The sequence below is a fragment of the Crinia signifera genome, chromosome 3, assembly GCF_055691185.1.
Source record: "Crinia signifera chromosome 3, ASM5569118v1, whole genome shotgun sequence".
NCBI classification, from domain to species: Eukaryota; Metazoa; Chordata; class Amphibia; order Anura; family Myobatrachidae; genus Crinia; species Crinia signifera.
Window position 1 is genome coordinate 162,812,853 of NC_139219.1, and position 17,721 is coordinate 162,830,573.

The 17,721-nt window shown below is 41.0% G+C and overlaps 1 protein-coding gene across 3 annotated transcripts in view; it reads right to left on the bottom strand.

Annotated features, from left to right (window-relative positions):
• The window catches only part of DSE (dermatan sulfate epimerase), a 59,042-nt gene that overhangs the window by 39,219 nt on the left and 2,102 nt on the right, over positions 1-17,721 (bottom strand). Inside the window, exon 1 of one of the 3 annotated variants that reach the window (XM_083176854.1) lies at positions 1,161-1,289. The exons of 1 other annotated variant lie outside the window; for it this stretch is intronic. Coding sequence is in view for 1 of the 2 variants with exons in the window: in XM_083176853.1 (XP_083032979.1) it covers positions 1,157-1,572 (416 nt within the window). In the remaining variant the exon portion in view is untranslated. Of the gene's footprint in view, positions 1-1,156; positions 1,626-17,721 lie in introns of those variants that run through there. One more of the 3 variants, XM_083176853.1, reaches the window with a different exon arrangement.

Sequence of the window (17,721 nt, forward strand, 5' to 3'; positions counted from 1 at the left end):
TTGTAAGAAGTGTTTTAGAAATGTATGTGTAGTCTGAGCAACATTTTTTATTTTACAAATTTGTTTTTCTCTACCCAACATCAGGACAAAGTGCGGTACATGTTTCCTAGCACGGCGCCCAATATTTTCATCTTATGCGATCACATCGCATGCCATATACGATGCGATGGTAAAAGTTTTTTTATTGTACAACCACCCTGATGGGTCCTTACAATGTTAAATGCCCCCCCCCCCCCCCCCCATTGTCAACGCCACCCCGAAGCGTTGCGAGCACAACAGGCTTCGGTGGCTTGCTGCGCTCGCCACACTATCTAAAATCAACTCCACGCCGACGTGGATAGTGGTGGTATGAAAAGGTCGGAGGACGCGTACCGCTGCGCTCGCCACGCTTCGGGTTGGCGTTAATCCTGGGGGTGGCGATGATAATGGGGGGCATTTAACATTGTAAGGACACATCAGGGTGGTTGTACAATAAAAAATCATATACCATTGCATGGCATACGATACAATACGATATTTTATTGTACAATATCGCATCGCATCCCACTGTATACCATATTTAGTCTTATGGTATACGATGCGTTGGGCGCCGTGCTAGGAAACAAGTAGCCAAATTGCTTTGTTACCTACAGTAACCATTCTCAGGAGTATGGCCTAACAATTAAAAAACGGCAAGCTCATCCGATTTTTTTTATACTGTATATATTAGTTCCATTTTATATATCTGGGGGCCAACCTGAAAATAATGGTTGGCTTGTATAATCTGCGCTTAGTAAATCTAGCCCCATGGGTTAGTGAATTATGTGGACTTAATTTAAATAACTTCCCAGATAATTTCTCAGAAGTAAATGATCACATTCCTCTAAATGGGATTCCCATGTCCAGGATCCCTAAAGTTCGCAATATAGTCACCTCTAAAATTTTAGACAACCTGGACAACTCTGACACAATTGGTGTAGACTGAGTATCCATAATGCTGATTCATTGGTAGCTGCACATGTTCCAGACTCCAGAACCACAGTACTAGGCCATTTGGTCAGAGTCCGGATGCTACTAATATTCCAGTAAAAATAAAATGGACAGATCCTTGCTTTAGCATAACAACACTATAAAAAAGTGAATTAAAATAAAATATATAGAAAATAAATAAATCTACCAACTAGGCTGCGCTGCCATTCTTTCCATATACTCTCTTGCCAAGCCAAGTGCTTCAGTGTTGTCAGGATTCAGGACACAGAACATTGCCAGTGCTCCCAAGTTGTTGCCATAAATTTCATTCCATCTGGCTGAAAAATCTTTTGGATCCCATGGTGGAAGGTACTCCATGGGGTTGGTCAGCATAATGCGAACTGCCTCATTAATGCGTGATGCAATATGTCGATGGCTGCCCTCTGCCTTGGCACGCAGCTCCTCCACTTCACCTTTTGAGAAGTACAGCATAGGATAACCCTCATACTTTGCATTGAGGAACGGGATTTGTGCATTGATACTCTCTTCTGTGCCATGAACGACAATGCCACAAAGCAGGTATATGAAAAACACAGTGGGAGCTCCCCGTGTGTGTGTCCTCATTGTAGCATTAGATATCCAGACTGCAGACTCTGCCAGACCATCTTTGATACAGCCTAATAGATAGAAAAGCAGTAGACAGATAAGTATATGGCAATAGGATTTTGTTGGTATACATACATAATATTGACTTCTGTGTTGAATATGACAAGAACAATACTGCTGTGCAATGGAAATTCCACATTGCTCCGTGCAGACAACTGCACACAAGTGAAAGTTGTATACAAATGTAGTCACATTGCCAAGATCAGGACACTACCCTTATCTCACCAACTAGGACACTGAGCAAGCTACATACTGTAATTTGGGGTAATGATGAATTATACAGTCCAGCTGCTGGAACCCTGCGTGGTTTATGTCAGCCTCATTGCTTATACAGCATTCGGTGTCTCTAGAGAGAAGCATGACAGCTCTAACTCATGATAAGGAAATAAAGTCATTCCATCCTACACAGCATAGCCTTATGAATTGTTATGCAGTGCAACAGGACTCACAAAGGGACATAAGATAATTCTATGAGCGTTGTATGTAGATGCTTGAGACCAAAAAGACCCACCTTAGGACTAAGAGATCTAGTCTGGAGTAAAATAACTTTAAAAATTGTCTACTGCACTGAAAAGTGTAAGTGATTGGACTTTTGGAAGTATTTCTGAGCGCCCGTTACATTTTATACTTTTGTTTTTTGTGTATCTCTGTGGGAAGGGTAGTCAAACCAGCCCAGATAAAGTGTGGTGCAGCTCAGATCATTCAGCGCAATTGGTATAATATTTTTTTTACTCTTGCAAGCTTAAGTTCCAAACTGTGTGCTGTGGCACCCTGGAACACTTTTCAGGTTTCAGTGGTTTTCAGCAGGTTTTAGTTTTTTTCAAACTCGGTCCTCGGGACCCCACGCAGTTCACGTTTTCCAGGTACCCGACAGGTGCACTCATTACTCACATTTTATAAGATTCACAGGTGGAGCTAATTTTTTCACTGGATTCTGTGAGACCTGCAAAACATGCACTGTGTGGGGTCCTGAGGACCAACTTTTAGAACCTGTGTAAAAGCCACAAGCACTGGTTTTACCTATCAATTATAACATGTATAAACAAACTATTGTGAATCTTAATCCCTCACCACATTATTGACCTTATGGATGACCTAAAAACACAAATTTACTTCATTTAATATTTCAGTAAAGTAACATTTGCCCTAGGGCTGCTGTGAACATTTCTTCTTATACTCGAAGATGCCATGACTGGAAAAACGTTTGTGAACCACTGAATTAGGGGGGCTCGACAGCCGTGCCCCTGTCCCGTTCTCGCTTTGCTCGAATTGAGCTCGGCAGTCGGGAATCAATGTCCCGGCCGCTGAGCGGCGAGAAAGGGGCGTGGCCGCGAGTTGAGGATGGAAATAGACGAGCTCCGGCCGGGTGCTCACCTATTTCCGGCAGAATGAGCCCGACAGCTTGTGCTGTCGGGCTCGTTCTGCGGAGAACCCCTGTTCAATGCTGTCGGGGAAGACCGCATTGAATAGGGCCCCGCAGCCATCTCTCCCGTAGGGAGATGGCTGCGGGAGCACGACAAAGATTGAATACCCCCCTAAATCTGATCAATGGCTGTGATAGCTGAAAGAGATAGATACATGATGGGAAGGATAAATAGTAAATAATTATACTTCTATTTCATTTCAAAGTTCTTAACTTGAGGGTTCAATAAATTAAATTAACTCACAAAAATGATATTTTCAAAAAAAAAAAAAAAATGAAGATGAGGGCTGACTACTTTTGAAGGAACTATACATATAAAAACTATATAAAATGAATACTGTAATTTGTGGGGTCTAGGAGCACTGTTGGGATCCATAGAATCCCTGTTAACCATTTCACTGCTAAGGAGAAGTCTGATGCAACCAAAGTACATATAAAATTCTGAGAACGAGACTCAAACTCCATTAACACTGCAGTGATGCAAAAGATTACTTTAATTTAAAAAAAAAAAAAAAAACGTATCTGGGCCCCAGCTGCAATTGTAAATCACAGACTGAAGTCACAAAGACTGGATGGGGTGCACACCTTGCACTACAGGACAAATACATTTTAAGTGCATGTTATGTGATATGACTAAAAGGCACCTTATTCCTCTATCCACACAGCGTTATACAATTTACGGTTTGAAGATTATTGCAGTCGCAAACGATAACCCCTTACACTGCAGGAAACGGAATGGGGAACCATCTTTTTTTATTATGAATTCCATTGACAAATATGCATACTAATTTGAAAGAGGCAAGACTTTGAAAGTGACAGTCAACGTTACATTTTCCAAAGAAAGCTGATTGTGTTCTTGAGCCCAGATTCCCCCCATCTGATTATGGCAAACCATTACATTATCGGATGACTGTTCGCAGCGTTCGCATTGTGCATGTGTGGCTGCATTTAGCGGCTAAATATCTGTAGGCACAGCAGTTATAGAGGCAGCAGTTTGATTGTCAGGAAGCCAGCATTTAGGTAAGGAAACATGGCTTTTTAAAACGCAGGTATGCCCAGGTGTTTTTCAGGTGCGTCTCTGACATCAGCGATAACCACTTCAAGCCACTTTAGCAGATGAGTGTAATATCCAGATGGGTAAAAAAAAAATTAGATCTTTCAGTTTGTGCGAATACATAGTTATTTGCGATACATTCACAATTTTGCAAGGGACAGAGTTTTTTTTTTTTCTGGGCAATGACTTTTTCATACTAGGTAACTGCTCCTTCTCTAACTAGCAATCCATACTGAATTAGGCTCATAATGTGGTGGTCAAAATGGCATGCCTTGTTGGCATGGGTGTGGTATATGGTTCCGACAGTGGGGATCCCGACAGTCATAAGCCTGATGCCGGGATCTCGACTGGCCGGACTCAGACAGCATGGCAAGAGCAACAAAGCACCTTGCGGGATTGCTGCGCTCGCAACACTATGGGCACGTAGGTCGTGGACCCCCAACAAGGGAGAATAGCTGGTGGCCGTCGGGAACCCGTCTGTCTGTGTTTTAACAGTCGGGTAAATGACTGTCGGGATCCCGTTGACATATTATATTATTCCCAAATATTGTTTGTTTAAATTAAAGACAGCAAGAAAACAAAAATGTATATTTTATTAGGAATACCCATGTATAAAATCCTGATTTTTGCTGAATTAGAAATGTGGATTAATGAAATATTAAATACCACAAAGCATTTCTTGGTTAAGAAAACAAACAAACAAAAACAAATCTAGACCCATTTCAAATTTAAAATTTTTGCAATTTCATTTTCTTTCAATTTCAATAGAAAGCAAACAAAGTATGCATTCTTCTGAAAATCAAAGTATTTGTGTGGTTATTGCATAACAAAGGACAGATACTGAAGTTGCAATGTGGTCAGCTAAAAAGTGTCAAAATAGTCTCCAAACAGGGGTGAAAAAAGCCTCAAAGGAAATATGTTCAAGACAATCATAAATGCTTAAACTGCCAAAATTTAACACATGAGGAAAGAGGGCTCTGCTTGTGAGATCTTACATTCTTACACCTACTTGAAGCTTACGGGGCAAAAATGAAGAATGGAGGGGACATGCAGGCTTTGGCAGTAAGGACAAATTTGCGCAAATTAAGCAGAGTACAACACACACACATATGCGCATGACAGGATTTGTATAACTTGTGGGTGCTTGGCCTCTGATGCAAAACATGCACTGACTATAAGCAGCAACTTCTTAATGGCGGGGTATGGCTTTATCCTTCCTACTGAAAGTACTGTACCACTATTATCACTGTGGCAGCTGGAATCTATTTGCATTATTTAACTGTTATTTGTAAATGGATTGAATGGAACTTAATTAGAACTTATTCTTTTTTGCTTTTATATGTAACTGTATTGCACATGGTAAATGGTTAGTGATATTTATTAACAAGCCTGTTCAGATCACATAGCCTGACATAAATATGGTGTATATGCCAATATTTTTGCCATAACTGGCACCCATGCTACTCTTGCAGACCTGGATGAATCCGGAGATCAGAATGCTCAGCAATCTACACAATGTGATTGTGCAAGCCAATTAATTATCGAACTGCGTATGCGTCTGGATCGCAGTGCACTACACCAAACCGCAACAAAAAAAAAATCAGCCCGCAGGTTGATAGAAGGGAGTTGCCATTGTTGTGTGGCAACCAGCGATTTTCTGGCGTAGGAGTGCCCAGGTGTATTCAAAGAGGGTCTGTGACATCAGCACGGCCCTCAGTCAGTCAGTCAGTCTGTCTCTGTGGCAGAGTTGTGGAAGGTCAGAGTAACGCACATCTGCACAAAACTAAGAAAATCATTCTAGGGTGAGTGAGTTGCTAATGGATTTGCAGATCAGCGACTCATATGCAAGTCAATCGCAGACTGGCATGAGGCAGGATTTCACCTGTATATTACTTAATACAGGTTGAGTATCCCTTATCCAAATGCTCTTAACCAGAAGCATTTTGGATAACAGATTATTCCGTATTTTGGAATATTTTTATATTTCAATGATTTATCTTGAAGTATGCTTGCATTTCTGTTGCACAAACACATGCAATACACACAAATATTTTATTTGTGCATAAAACAGGTTGTCGAAACATTAAACAAGTTTGTGTACAATCTCAGGCACTGAATTTGAATGCTAAATCATTTTATTGCACATATATAGTGCAAGTCACATACTGTATCATGTCCCCAATAGTGCCCGTCACTTACTGTATCATGTCCCCAATAATGCCCGTCACATATCATGTCCCCAAGTGGAGCTTTTCGGAAAAAAAAAAAAAAATGTAAAAGTACATTCTGGAAATGAAGGTTTTCGGAATAATTTGGATAACAGATATCTGGATAAGTGTAATATATTTTGGACCATTAGATCTAAGGTGTAAAAAATAAGTTATTTGCAATGTGTATGAATTTCAAGAATATAACCCCTGTGGATAGCTTATATTAAATAATCACTCTGTAAACAGATATAACAAATAAATTGGGCAACACAAATCATAATCTATTTTCTACATACTGTAGATACATATATTTAATACAGAGCTGTCTTCTAATATTCCATGTACTATAACCTTTCCCCTCTAAAGAATGTAAAGAATTCCCTGTCTTTCCTCAAGGGATTTTAGGCCTGGTTTAACGGAGACAAAAAGCAAAAAGTAAAGTGTAATGGTTATAACACACACACTAACCAACGGCTGCAGATCAGATTTGCATTATGTTAGAGACATCAACCATGCAGATTAGCAAACTGTTACATTTAAAACAGTATGCCTAGAGCAATAAGCCCTGCTAGATCTTTCAGTATAATCAATCAGTAAAGACAGACATGTCTGGACTGGTGACTGGTTTTAGCAGAACATGGAATAGAAAATAAATGAAGGCTAGAAAGAGAAAAAAAAAAGTAATGGAAATTCTAAAATCCTTCTCTTCCAGAGATAGACTCTTCTAGAGGGGTGTATAAACAATGGAACAAGAAGGTAATACAACCCTTTTTTGCTAGTCTTCGATGTTTTGTTTGTTCTACAATTCTTGTCCCTAACAGAACTTCCTAAAATATGCTAAAATCATATATATTATCTGTAGAAAGTGAGTTTTGGCGACAATCTCTTTTTCTCCCTTCATACGTAACCAAAATCTATAAATGAGGTACCAAGATTAAGTTCTCCCCTTCTGACTAAATCTTCATTTAAAATTGTACATTCATTTGTTTACAAATCAAAGTTACAATTTGAGTTTTGGACCAATCACATGCAAAATGTTCACACAGGTCACCAAGTTTATTATTGGCAAAAAATAGGTGATAACATACTTCTAAACATCATATACTGTATAAAGAAACATTTTAACCATACCTGTGTGGACAAGTGTATCTTTTCTCATCTTTGTTTGCAAATAGTAATAACTAGAAACAAATCTGTGATGCTCGGGTTTACTTTTTTACTAATGCTTATAAACCACTATCTGACATAGGAGAATTCAGCAGTTGAAACGTGCAAACACACCCATCTAAAATAGAATATTTGTGGAAGCATTTTAGATTTAGTGTATGGCATACTTACCTACTTTTTTCCCTCCTCTCCAGGAGAAGCCTAGAGAGAACTGCTAGTGGGGGATGGGATGAGGCTGATGTCACCATGCTCTGCTCCCATGCCAGTGAAATGCAGAAATTTGCGTGTAAGGGAATTGAAGGGGGGCTAAAATGACGCAATTGCATGATTTTAGCCCCGCCCCTTCACCACGGACCCGCGATATCCCGCTGCACCAAATACCGGAAGGGGTGTGCGGGGACTGCAGGAGACTTGCCCACCTTCCAGGGGGTCCGGGAGGAGAACCTGATTTTCGGGAGCCTCCTGGCCATTACGGGGGAGTAGGCAAGTATGGTGTATGGGGCTTATTTAATGTTGGCTTTTGTCATTTCCTAAGAAAACTTATAGATTTTACAGTCAGGGAAATAACTGAACCATATGCAATGAGTTTCCACTCCCTGTGCTTATGTGTCAACAGCATTCCTCCCATGGATCAGTGATCTCTAAATCTGTTCAATTGTATTTCACATGAAGTAAAAAAAAAAAAATTTTTTAACTCAGTGGGAGAGCTGTGAAGGTGTACTTCTCTCCAAGAACTGGTGATATAAATCAAAATTGTATACAAACATTTGGAAAAAAATACTAATTGTCTTTGGACATTTATCTACCAATAACCTGTGGTAATTTATAGCCTTGATAGTTTAATCATATTTTATTTTTATTATTTTTTATCTTTATAAAAGTATATGTTTATACTTGATTATTTGTTAATAAACCAATTTAAATAAGAGAACCATTTCTTGTGCAGCCAGCACTGGTATTTTTTACCTTTCTTTCCGATTTATAGAAAAATTGATTACCCTCTTACTAAGTCAAAGCTCAGCTTTTCCTGCTTCAGTCGCACAACATGTCCCAGAAATATCTTACACCTTAGACCGCCTCCCCCTCCCTCTCGCCCCCTCAATAGACTGACAGGCATGCAACATTAACACCATGCCTGGAGTTCCTCACAAATGTTCTGGTTAATCGGTCACATGCTGTCACCTGCACAAAGCTGCTAGGGAGAAATGCACCAAGGTCAGTTATGCAGGTAATACACACATTTTCTACCCTCAATATACATGACTTCTCTGGGTTTGTCAACCAAAACACCCCTGGTTCCTCTAAAGCTCAGTACTACTATTGCCACAATAATACACTCTGGGGTGCTTCCCAAGAATCCACATGTGGGGTCCAGAGAGAAATGTTCATCCAAAACCTTGGTGATGGATGGACTCGGCCCTTTTTAATCAGCTTGTTATAGGAGGCTTATTACAGGGACATAGCAGGGGGAGTATATTAGAAATTTCAAATTGCAACTACTATGATGATGTAGCTTTGATCAACAAAAAGAAAGCTGGAAGGAACATATGTTCTGCTAGCTCAGGGCTATCAAACACTTTCCTGTTAGGGCTGAGAAGTAATCATTTCTCCTTTCCTGGAAATAAGGTTTCTGTAGAAATATAGAACCTAGAACACATCCGCAAATGGAGATAAACGTTAGATAAAATTTACAGAGTTAACTTATACCCTTTGCACACCAGAAGCAAATTACCAGGTTGAAGCTTTTCAACCCAGGAATTTGCTGAAAAACCCAGGTCTTAAATGTCAGCACTCTGACCCTGGTCAAGGGCAGGGTCTGAGTGCCAGGACTTAAGACCTGTGTTGATCCTTTCACACCACAGAAAAAAAACAGTTTTTTCAGCAAATTCCTGGGTTGCAAAGCTTTAACTCAGCAATTTGCTTAAAAAATGGGAGGGGTACCCGGATAATATATGGACAGGTTCAAAAGGTCAACACAAATTTGTTTTTGTTTTGGGGGTTTACATGTTTTTTCCCCATCTTTACCTTGATTTACTATCCTTGTGAACTACGATTGGAAACAGTCACCTGTGGCGATCACAGCAAAGAAAGCAAGCAAGGGTATAGGTTTTCAATGATTATGCTTACATATGATGAAATATACAAAATTACACCCAAAATAATCTATAAATAAAAAAAAAAAAATGGTGTCAACCATTGTTATGCCACCCTTTTGACCCAGTCGACCTACTGGACCTGTCAACCTTACTCACTTGCTACTAGTGTTCCCACAAACGGAGGCAAGGCAAATACATGCTAGTAGGGCTTCCCTGCATGCTGGGCACAGTCTATTGGTGTCTAGAAGGTGTGCCCAGCACTTAAAGAGATACTGGACATCCCCCAAGCCCTCCCCTCAATGTGAGTAGATGCGGCATGCAGTGGCATCTATTCACCCAGCTGCGATCAGATGTAGTAGCTGTTTAAACCAAACACTGGAGTGGGGACTGCACCAGACAGGCAGTTTTAGCAGAGTTGCATAAACAAAAGAGGTAGTATCTGCACTAAAATGGATAAGGCAACAGGTGCTATAAATTACACTTTAATACAAAGAGTCTTGTCCTAAGAATAAAAAAATAATACGATGTAAACTGATATAAAATACATCATGTGATACAGTCATGGATTATATTCACCCAGGTTAGGTTCCTGCTAATGGAGAGTCCATTCCTAGGAGCTTCCTTTGGTAGATTGTGGATCGGATGACTCCAGATGAATAGGGTTCCCTGGTCAATTTGTGCAAATGTCCAGTGAAAGGGATGTGGTGGGTGAAGAATTTCTTCAGCGTCTGGTCTGGGTACTTAAGGGCTGGCCAAACCAGTCCTTGAGATCTACCAATGGTCCACGTTTTCCAAATAACCTACCTGGTGCACAGCTGTAATCATTACTAACTGTCCTACATTCAAACATGCTGCAATTATCCTCAGGTTGCTTGAAAACATGAACTGTTGGTAGATCTTGAGGACAGGTTTGGCCACCCCTGCTTTAGACAGTGCAGGGGGATGCTCCAACAGGATGATGTATCAGCAGGATTCAGAATAACACCAACATGTTTTGCTGTGCTCAATGCTTTTTTCAAGGCTGCTAGCACAGCGAAACATGTTGGTGTTTTTTCTAAATCATGCTGATATATCACCCTGTTGAAACATACCCTTGCACTGTCTAAAGTGGCCAGAGCAGACTGTGAGGAAATGCTCTACCCACCACAGCCTTTTCACTGGGCATTTTCACAAATTGACCAGGGAACCCTATTCATCTGGAGCCACGTATGGTAGGAGTCATCCACTCCACAATCTACCAGGAAGCTCTTCATCTAGGCTGTTTGCAATTTGGGACATCAAATAGTGAAGGTGCCCATACACTAGTAAGATTTGGGCCTATTTCACCTGATCCCTCTCCTGATGGATTGGGCCGAGAGATCTGCCCACATCAGATGTTTGACATTCCATCTGACCCAATGTGCAACCCTGTGCGCATCAGGTCAGATCCTGCAGATTGAACCGCCTGCATATAAAATCTATCAGACCCATCAGTGGCACATAGAGTGTGCTTTTAAGATGTATTGGGTTAGATTCAGAAGGTGTGTGCCATGGTGAAGCACCACCGACACACACCTATGTGCAGGTCTGGGAAAGTGGCGGGCGCCAGGCAGTGGCGGTAAACAGTAGGTGCTGGGTGGGGCAGGCAGCAGAACCTTAAAAAAAAAAAAATTACTTATAAAATACATCATGCGATACAGTCACCCAGGTTAGGTTACAGCTAATAGTGTCTGTTCCTAGGATGCCTCAAGTCATCATTAGGACAAATCTGATCAAATTCCCTTTGAGCTCCCCCAGCAGCTCACTTATGATTTGGCATTTGATGTGCCATTTATGACATGTAAAGACTCCCGAGGAGCTGCAGCAGTGGCAGGGGACAGGAGAGATGGGCAGCTGCGAGCAGCAGGGCTGGCACTGTTGGGTGCCGGGCAGTGGTGAGTGGCAGCAGAATAAAAAAAAAAAAAACACTTTTCAAAAGACTGGCTGGCCCCTGATTGGCTGAGAGGTTTCTGAGAGAGTGCTCTCAGACAATCAATGGCCGGTCAGTTTTTGACCATGTTTTTTAATATATAATTCTGCTGCCACTCACCACTGCCCGGCACCCGCCCTGCTGCTCATCGCTGCCCAGCTCTCCTGTCCCCTGCCGGAGCTCCTCGAGGTCTTTACATGCAAGAAATCGCATGTAAAAATGGTGCATCAAGAGCGAAGTCGTAAATGAGCCCCCCCAGGGAGCTGCCGGGGGAGCTCAACGGAAATTTGGTCTGACTTGTCCTAATGGGGGCCTTGAGGCATCCTAGGAACAGACACTCCTTTAGTAGGAACCTAACCTGGGTGACTGTATAGCATGATATATTTTATATCAGTTTACATTTTATTATTATTTTTTATTGTTCTTAGTACAAGACTCATTTTATTAAAGTGTGATTTATAGGGGATGCGGTCATTTTGTCTACAGCATTATGGTAGACAGTCATTAGGTCGACATGGGAAAAGGTCGACATGGGTCTAGGTCAACATGTCATTAGTTCGACAGTCAAAAAGGTCGACATTGGGTTTTTCACAGTTTTTTTTAGCCGACATGTGCCAACAGGCGGTATTTCATGCCCTACCATCCACTAGGGCGTGGTGGAGAATAAAATAGTGTGCCAACTCCACTACACATATGGTGGGGGTGCCCTGACATCCAAGATTACTGGCGCCAGGTACATAGAATTACAGAAAAAATCACTAATTCCTCACTGCCTTTCACCCCAGAGTTTTGGCTGCTCAACCTTACAGATACAGCGATCTCTCGATTTAAGAAATCTTTACTTAAGCATTTATTGAATGCGGCTAGAGCAGTTATCCCATGTCACTGGAGATCAACGACACCTCCCCCTATATCACACTGGTTCCGTAGAGTGGACCTATACATGTCTATGGAGGACCTGTCCTTTTTCCTGAAGGATCCCTCCCAATCTTTTGTGGCGACATGGCTGAGTTGGATCACTTTTAAGGAGTCAACGGAATACTCCCGGTTAACTACACCCACTCAGAACCCAGAGACGTAACGGTCCGTGGGCATAACCCATCCCCTCCCCTCTCCGCCTTACTGTTCTTCTTCCTCTCCTTTCCTTTCTCTCTTCTTTTCTTTATTGTTCCTTAAATATACGATACCTTTCGTACAATTACACAGAATGTCTCTACTTCTGCTAAAATGTGAGAGATAATTCTAGTATTTTATATTTGACATGACATTTCTAATTTGCAATGTCCTCACTTTGGAAATGATGTGCACGACGACTGTAATTGTTTCCTTCTGTTTATTATTGTTTTACTATGTTCAGACAGTACATTACTATGTAACACCTTGAAGATGATTGAACTCTTTATCTTAATAAAAACTGTTTGCAAAAAAAAAAAAAAAAAAAAAAAAATAGTGTGCCAAGCGTAGTGAGGCACCGTGCCCGACACATGCGAGGGGATTCGGTGCACTTTAAACTGTGTCCATGTCGACTGTGTTCACATTCAGGTAAAAAAACTGTGAAAAACCCCATGTCGACCTTTTCACTGTCGACCTAGACATTGTCAAACTAATGAACTGTCGAACTGACGACCTGTCGAACTAATGACCTTTTGACCTAGAACCATGTCGACCTACACACACCCGTCACCTTTTCCCATGTCGACTTAATGACTGTCGACCATCGTGCTGTAGACCAAATTATCCCAACCCGAATTATAACACCTCTTGCATTGTCCATTTTTAGTACAGATACCAATTCTTATTTATGCTTCACTGTTTGGGCCGGACAACCCTATAATCTTTATCTGCTTCAAAACAAACTGACTCATTCTCAGGTACCCACTCCAAATAACTTGTTATCTACCATGCAGTTTTAGCAGGGTGCTGAAATTAGGGCAGGGTGCATTTTGCCACTTTAAAATCGGGCAGGGCACAGCAATCTACTAAAACTGCCTGGTGTGAACACTAGTCTACCTTTTACCTGACAACCTTTTGTCCCTGTTAGCCGAACACATCTTGAACAGATGGAGTCAACATAATGTCACTGCAGAAGGTGAGGGTTAGGTTAAAAAACTTACTGAGATGGGTCAGGATTCTGTTGTCCGTCTGCTGAGTGCCGTCATCCCATCTGTTGGGATTTTGTACCCAACTCTCAAATGAGGACAATACAGGGTACATAACCATAGCTCCATCAGCAAACAACACTGAAATAAGTATCAGGGTGGCAGAAAACCACAGGATCTGGTGCCTTCAAAGAAGAGAAGGAATAGTACATAAGGGAAAGAGGGCCCTACTCGTTAGAGTTTACAGCCTAAAATGATGTGATATTTCCACCTCTGGGCATACCTTTTACAGGCTGTACAACCGTGCTATGCTTAAGTGCCTCAAAGTGTATAATATACTCCTCCAGGCTCAAAGGGGTGCACATACAAGGTGTTAGCTGTTGCTTGGAATCAACAGACCTACTACAGTATTTCTGGGGCGGTTGGGTCCAGCAAATATGTATTTTTCATGACATTACCTTTTATCCAGTGGTGGGATTCAAATAAATTAACAACAGGTTCTATGTCCTAATGCCCATTGCACATAAAGCCACACGCCACAATGCCAATTACCCATAAGGCCAAACACCGGGATGCCCATTACACATTGTGCTACATGCCGTGATGCCAGTTACACATTTTGGCGCACACCATGGTGCCCATTACATATTTAAAACATGTGCCACTTACCTACATGCTCATTGCTAGGGGGGGGCGTTGCTCGATGCCAGGGGCTTTATGCTGGATGCCAGGGGCTTCATGCTCGTTGCCAAGGGGGAATACATGCTGGTTGCCAGGGGCGTAACTAGAACTTGTTGGGCACCATAGACAAAGTTTTGGAAGGCCCCCCTCCCCCCCTCAGGGAGGGAGTGAGAGCAACTTGGAGAGCGTCACAGAGAGGCTCCACCTGTTCAGCGGTAAATGCAGGCATCTGTCCCAGGGATTCCAGGAGTGAGAGCACCCCACCCTGCTGCAGGGGTTCTCCGTCATCCGCCGGGTCGGCACTCCACACCTCAGCGCTCGGCATGGAGGAGGAGACTGCAGGGATGACTGCCACCATGGAGCGCTCAGCTAATAGAGAGGAGAGGCGCTGTAAAGCGTCTGTGACAACTGGGCAGAGAGCTGCGTGCTGCCCCGCTGTATACTGAACTAAAAGCAGGTCTGCGGCTATTTTGAATTCTCCCGCTGGACCGAGAGACAGTAGGAGCTCGTGGCCGGCAGCCAATAAGAAGCCCCCATTGCCGGACCGAGAGCTCCTATTGGCTCGCGGTCCAGCAGCTGCTGTAGCATTCAAAATAGCCACAGACGGTGGCGGACCTACTTTCAGTATACAGCCAGGCAGAATGCAGCTCTCTGCCCGGCTGTCACAGCTACTTCAAGTATCTTGTCAGCGCTCCTTAGCCACTGGTTCTGCAAAACTGATCGTATATTAGGTATCGGTTCTGCAGAACCGGTGCGAACCGGCTGAATCCCACCTCTGCTTTTATCACATCACACACTTCCCATTTATGTGGTTCTGATCTTGCATTACTGTATACTGTATGTACATTACTTTCCTTCCCCTTTCTTACCAGTGTGTATTTACTGTATATAAGTGTTAAAAATAAAATAACAAGAATCAAGGAAAGTATTTTATATATATATATATATATATATATATATATATATATATATATATATATATATATATATATATATATATATAATATATATATATATATATATATATATATATATATATATACATACATACATACACATACATACATACAAATACAGGGACTCAACACTCTCCATAATGAACTAACTCACCTTAGTATACAATTAATCAAATAAATAATGGGGTTTTAGTTCATGAATTGATCAATGCATTTAAGCTTGCAGCCCATCGCCAAGGGACCCCATTTCACTGCAAGTCCTACACTAGCAATTGTCTCTAACCTGTTACAGCTGCCCCTTTAATTCTAAGTCAGGTGTTGTGTTAGGTGACTGCCTCATCTTTAAAAGCCATAAGGCACTTGGCAGGTGAGCTTTAAACCAGAAAAAAACACATGTCCACTTTAGCTATGATGTGTCGGCAGTTGGCAGGCTCTTGAGAGACAATTGCTAGTGTAGGACTTGCAGTGAAATGGGGTCCCTTGGCGATGGGCTGCAAGCTTAAATGCATTGATCAATTCATGAACTAAAACCCCATTATTTATTTGATTAATTGTATACTAAGGTGAGTTAGTTCATTATGGAGAGTGTTGAGTCCCTGTATTTGTATGTATTAGAGCATGTGGTCACAGGCCACTTTCACCCCAACCTGGGAATGGCGAGTGCTGCTTGCACCCCATTCGCAGGGATGGCGAGTGTTGTGGTACTCTGTATGTGTGTGTATATATATATATATATATATATATATATATATATATATATATATATATATATATATATATATATATATATATATATATATATATATATATATATATATATATATATATATATATTTTCACAACTATAATTTTCTTGAGAGATTCAAAAACAAAATGAACCATTTAAAAAATATATTTATGGATAAGGATGAGATGTTATACAAATATCTTGCACAGAATATTAGGAAAATGGTAACATTCTGCAGATTATTAGGAATTAGTTATCGAAACTCTGTGAAACAGGAACTAGGAGGGCTCTTGGTATAAAAAGGTCAGCAGAATATATTGTTCATTTCCTGTTTAAAATACAGTTCCATATATTATTTATTTATTAACAGTTTCGGTACTTCGGTACTTGTGCTACTTCGGGGTGTACGCTTGCACTAAATATGTCAAATAAACTAACTAGCGTGGCGAGCGTAGCGAGCCACCGAGCCCGCAGCGTGGGCGAGCGAAGCGAGCCCCGCAAGGGGACTCAGACGCGCGGCGCCATGCTGGCGCCGTGAAACTACACAAGTACCACAGTTTCTTATTTAGCGCACACATATTCCGCAGCGCTTTACATAGTATAGTTGAACATTCACATCAGTCCCTGCCCCAGTGGAGCTTACAATCTATATTCCCTACCACATGTACACGCACACACAGACATTCTAGGGTTGATTTTGTTGGGAGCTAATTAGCCCACCAGTATATTTTTGGATTGTGGGAGGAAACCGGAGTACCTGTTTTTGTTCAATTTTACAAACGTGTTTGCATACGCGGATTCTCATTTGCTAAATACATTAATGAACAATTAGGCTTCTTGAAGGTTTCTATTATTTTTAATTAGCCAATAATCTTTTTGGGTGAAAAAAGTAATAAAAATGTGGGTATAGATAGGGTATGGGACAGGTTTATTGGGGTGCGTTTTAGTAAGACAAGTTTTCTTAGGACTGCAGGTGGAAGTAATCGATTGTTTTTGCAAGGTTTTTGAAAGTACCTTTAATTGACCCAAATATATACAGGTTGAGTATCCCGTATCCAAAATGCTTGGGACCAGGAGAATTTTGGATAACGGATTATTCCGTATTTCGGAATATTTTAATATTTCAATGATGTATTTTGAAGTATCTTGCATTTATGCTGTATAAACACATAATATACACACAAATATATTTTATTACCACATAAAATACACACAAACATATTTTAATTGTTCAAAAAACAAGGTTTCAAAACGTGAAACAAAATGTGTGTACTATCTCAGCACTGAATTTGAATGCCAAGCAATCATTGTCTTGCACATATATAGTGCCAGTTACATATCATGTCCCCAGTGATGCTGTTACAAATGTCCCCAGTGAGTTTTTAGCAAAAAAAAAAAAAAAATTTCACTTTCTGGAATGTCCGTATTTCGGAATAATTCGGATAACGGATATTCGGATACGGGATACTCGACCTGTACTTATACCCAATTTCCATGTACACCAAATGTTATGACCATTTTTTTTTTTTCACAAAAAGCTTGCTGTTTATCTTTTTTCAGGGTTTTTATAAAATACATATTGCAGCCATTCAACACATTTATATAAAGTTTGTCTTGGGGGGGGGTTACAGGCCAATTTCACCATTTTTACTGGTTAACACATCATAGGTCACTTGTTTTACACATTTTCTAATAGTATAGGTTGAAGATGGGAGCACACATACCCATAATAAGCAGATTTTTTGG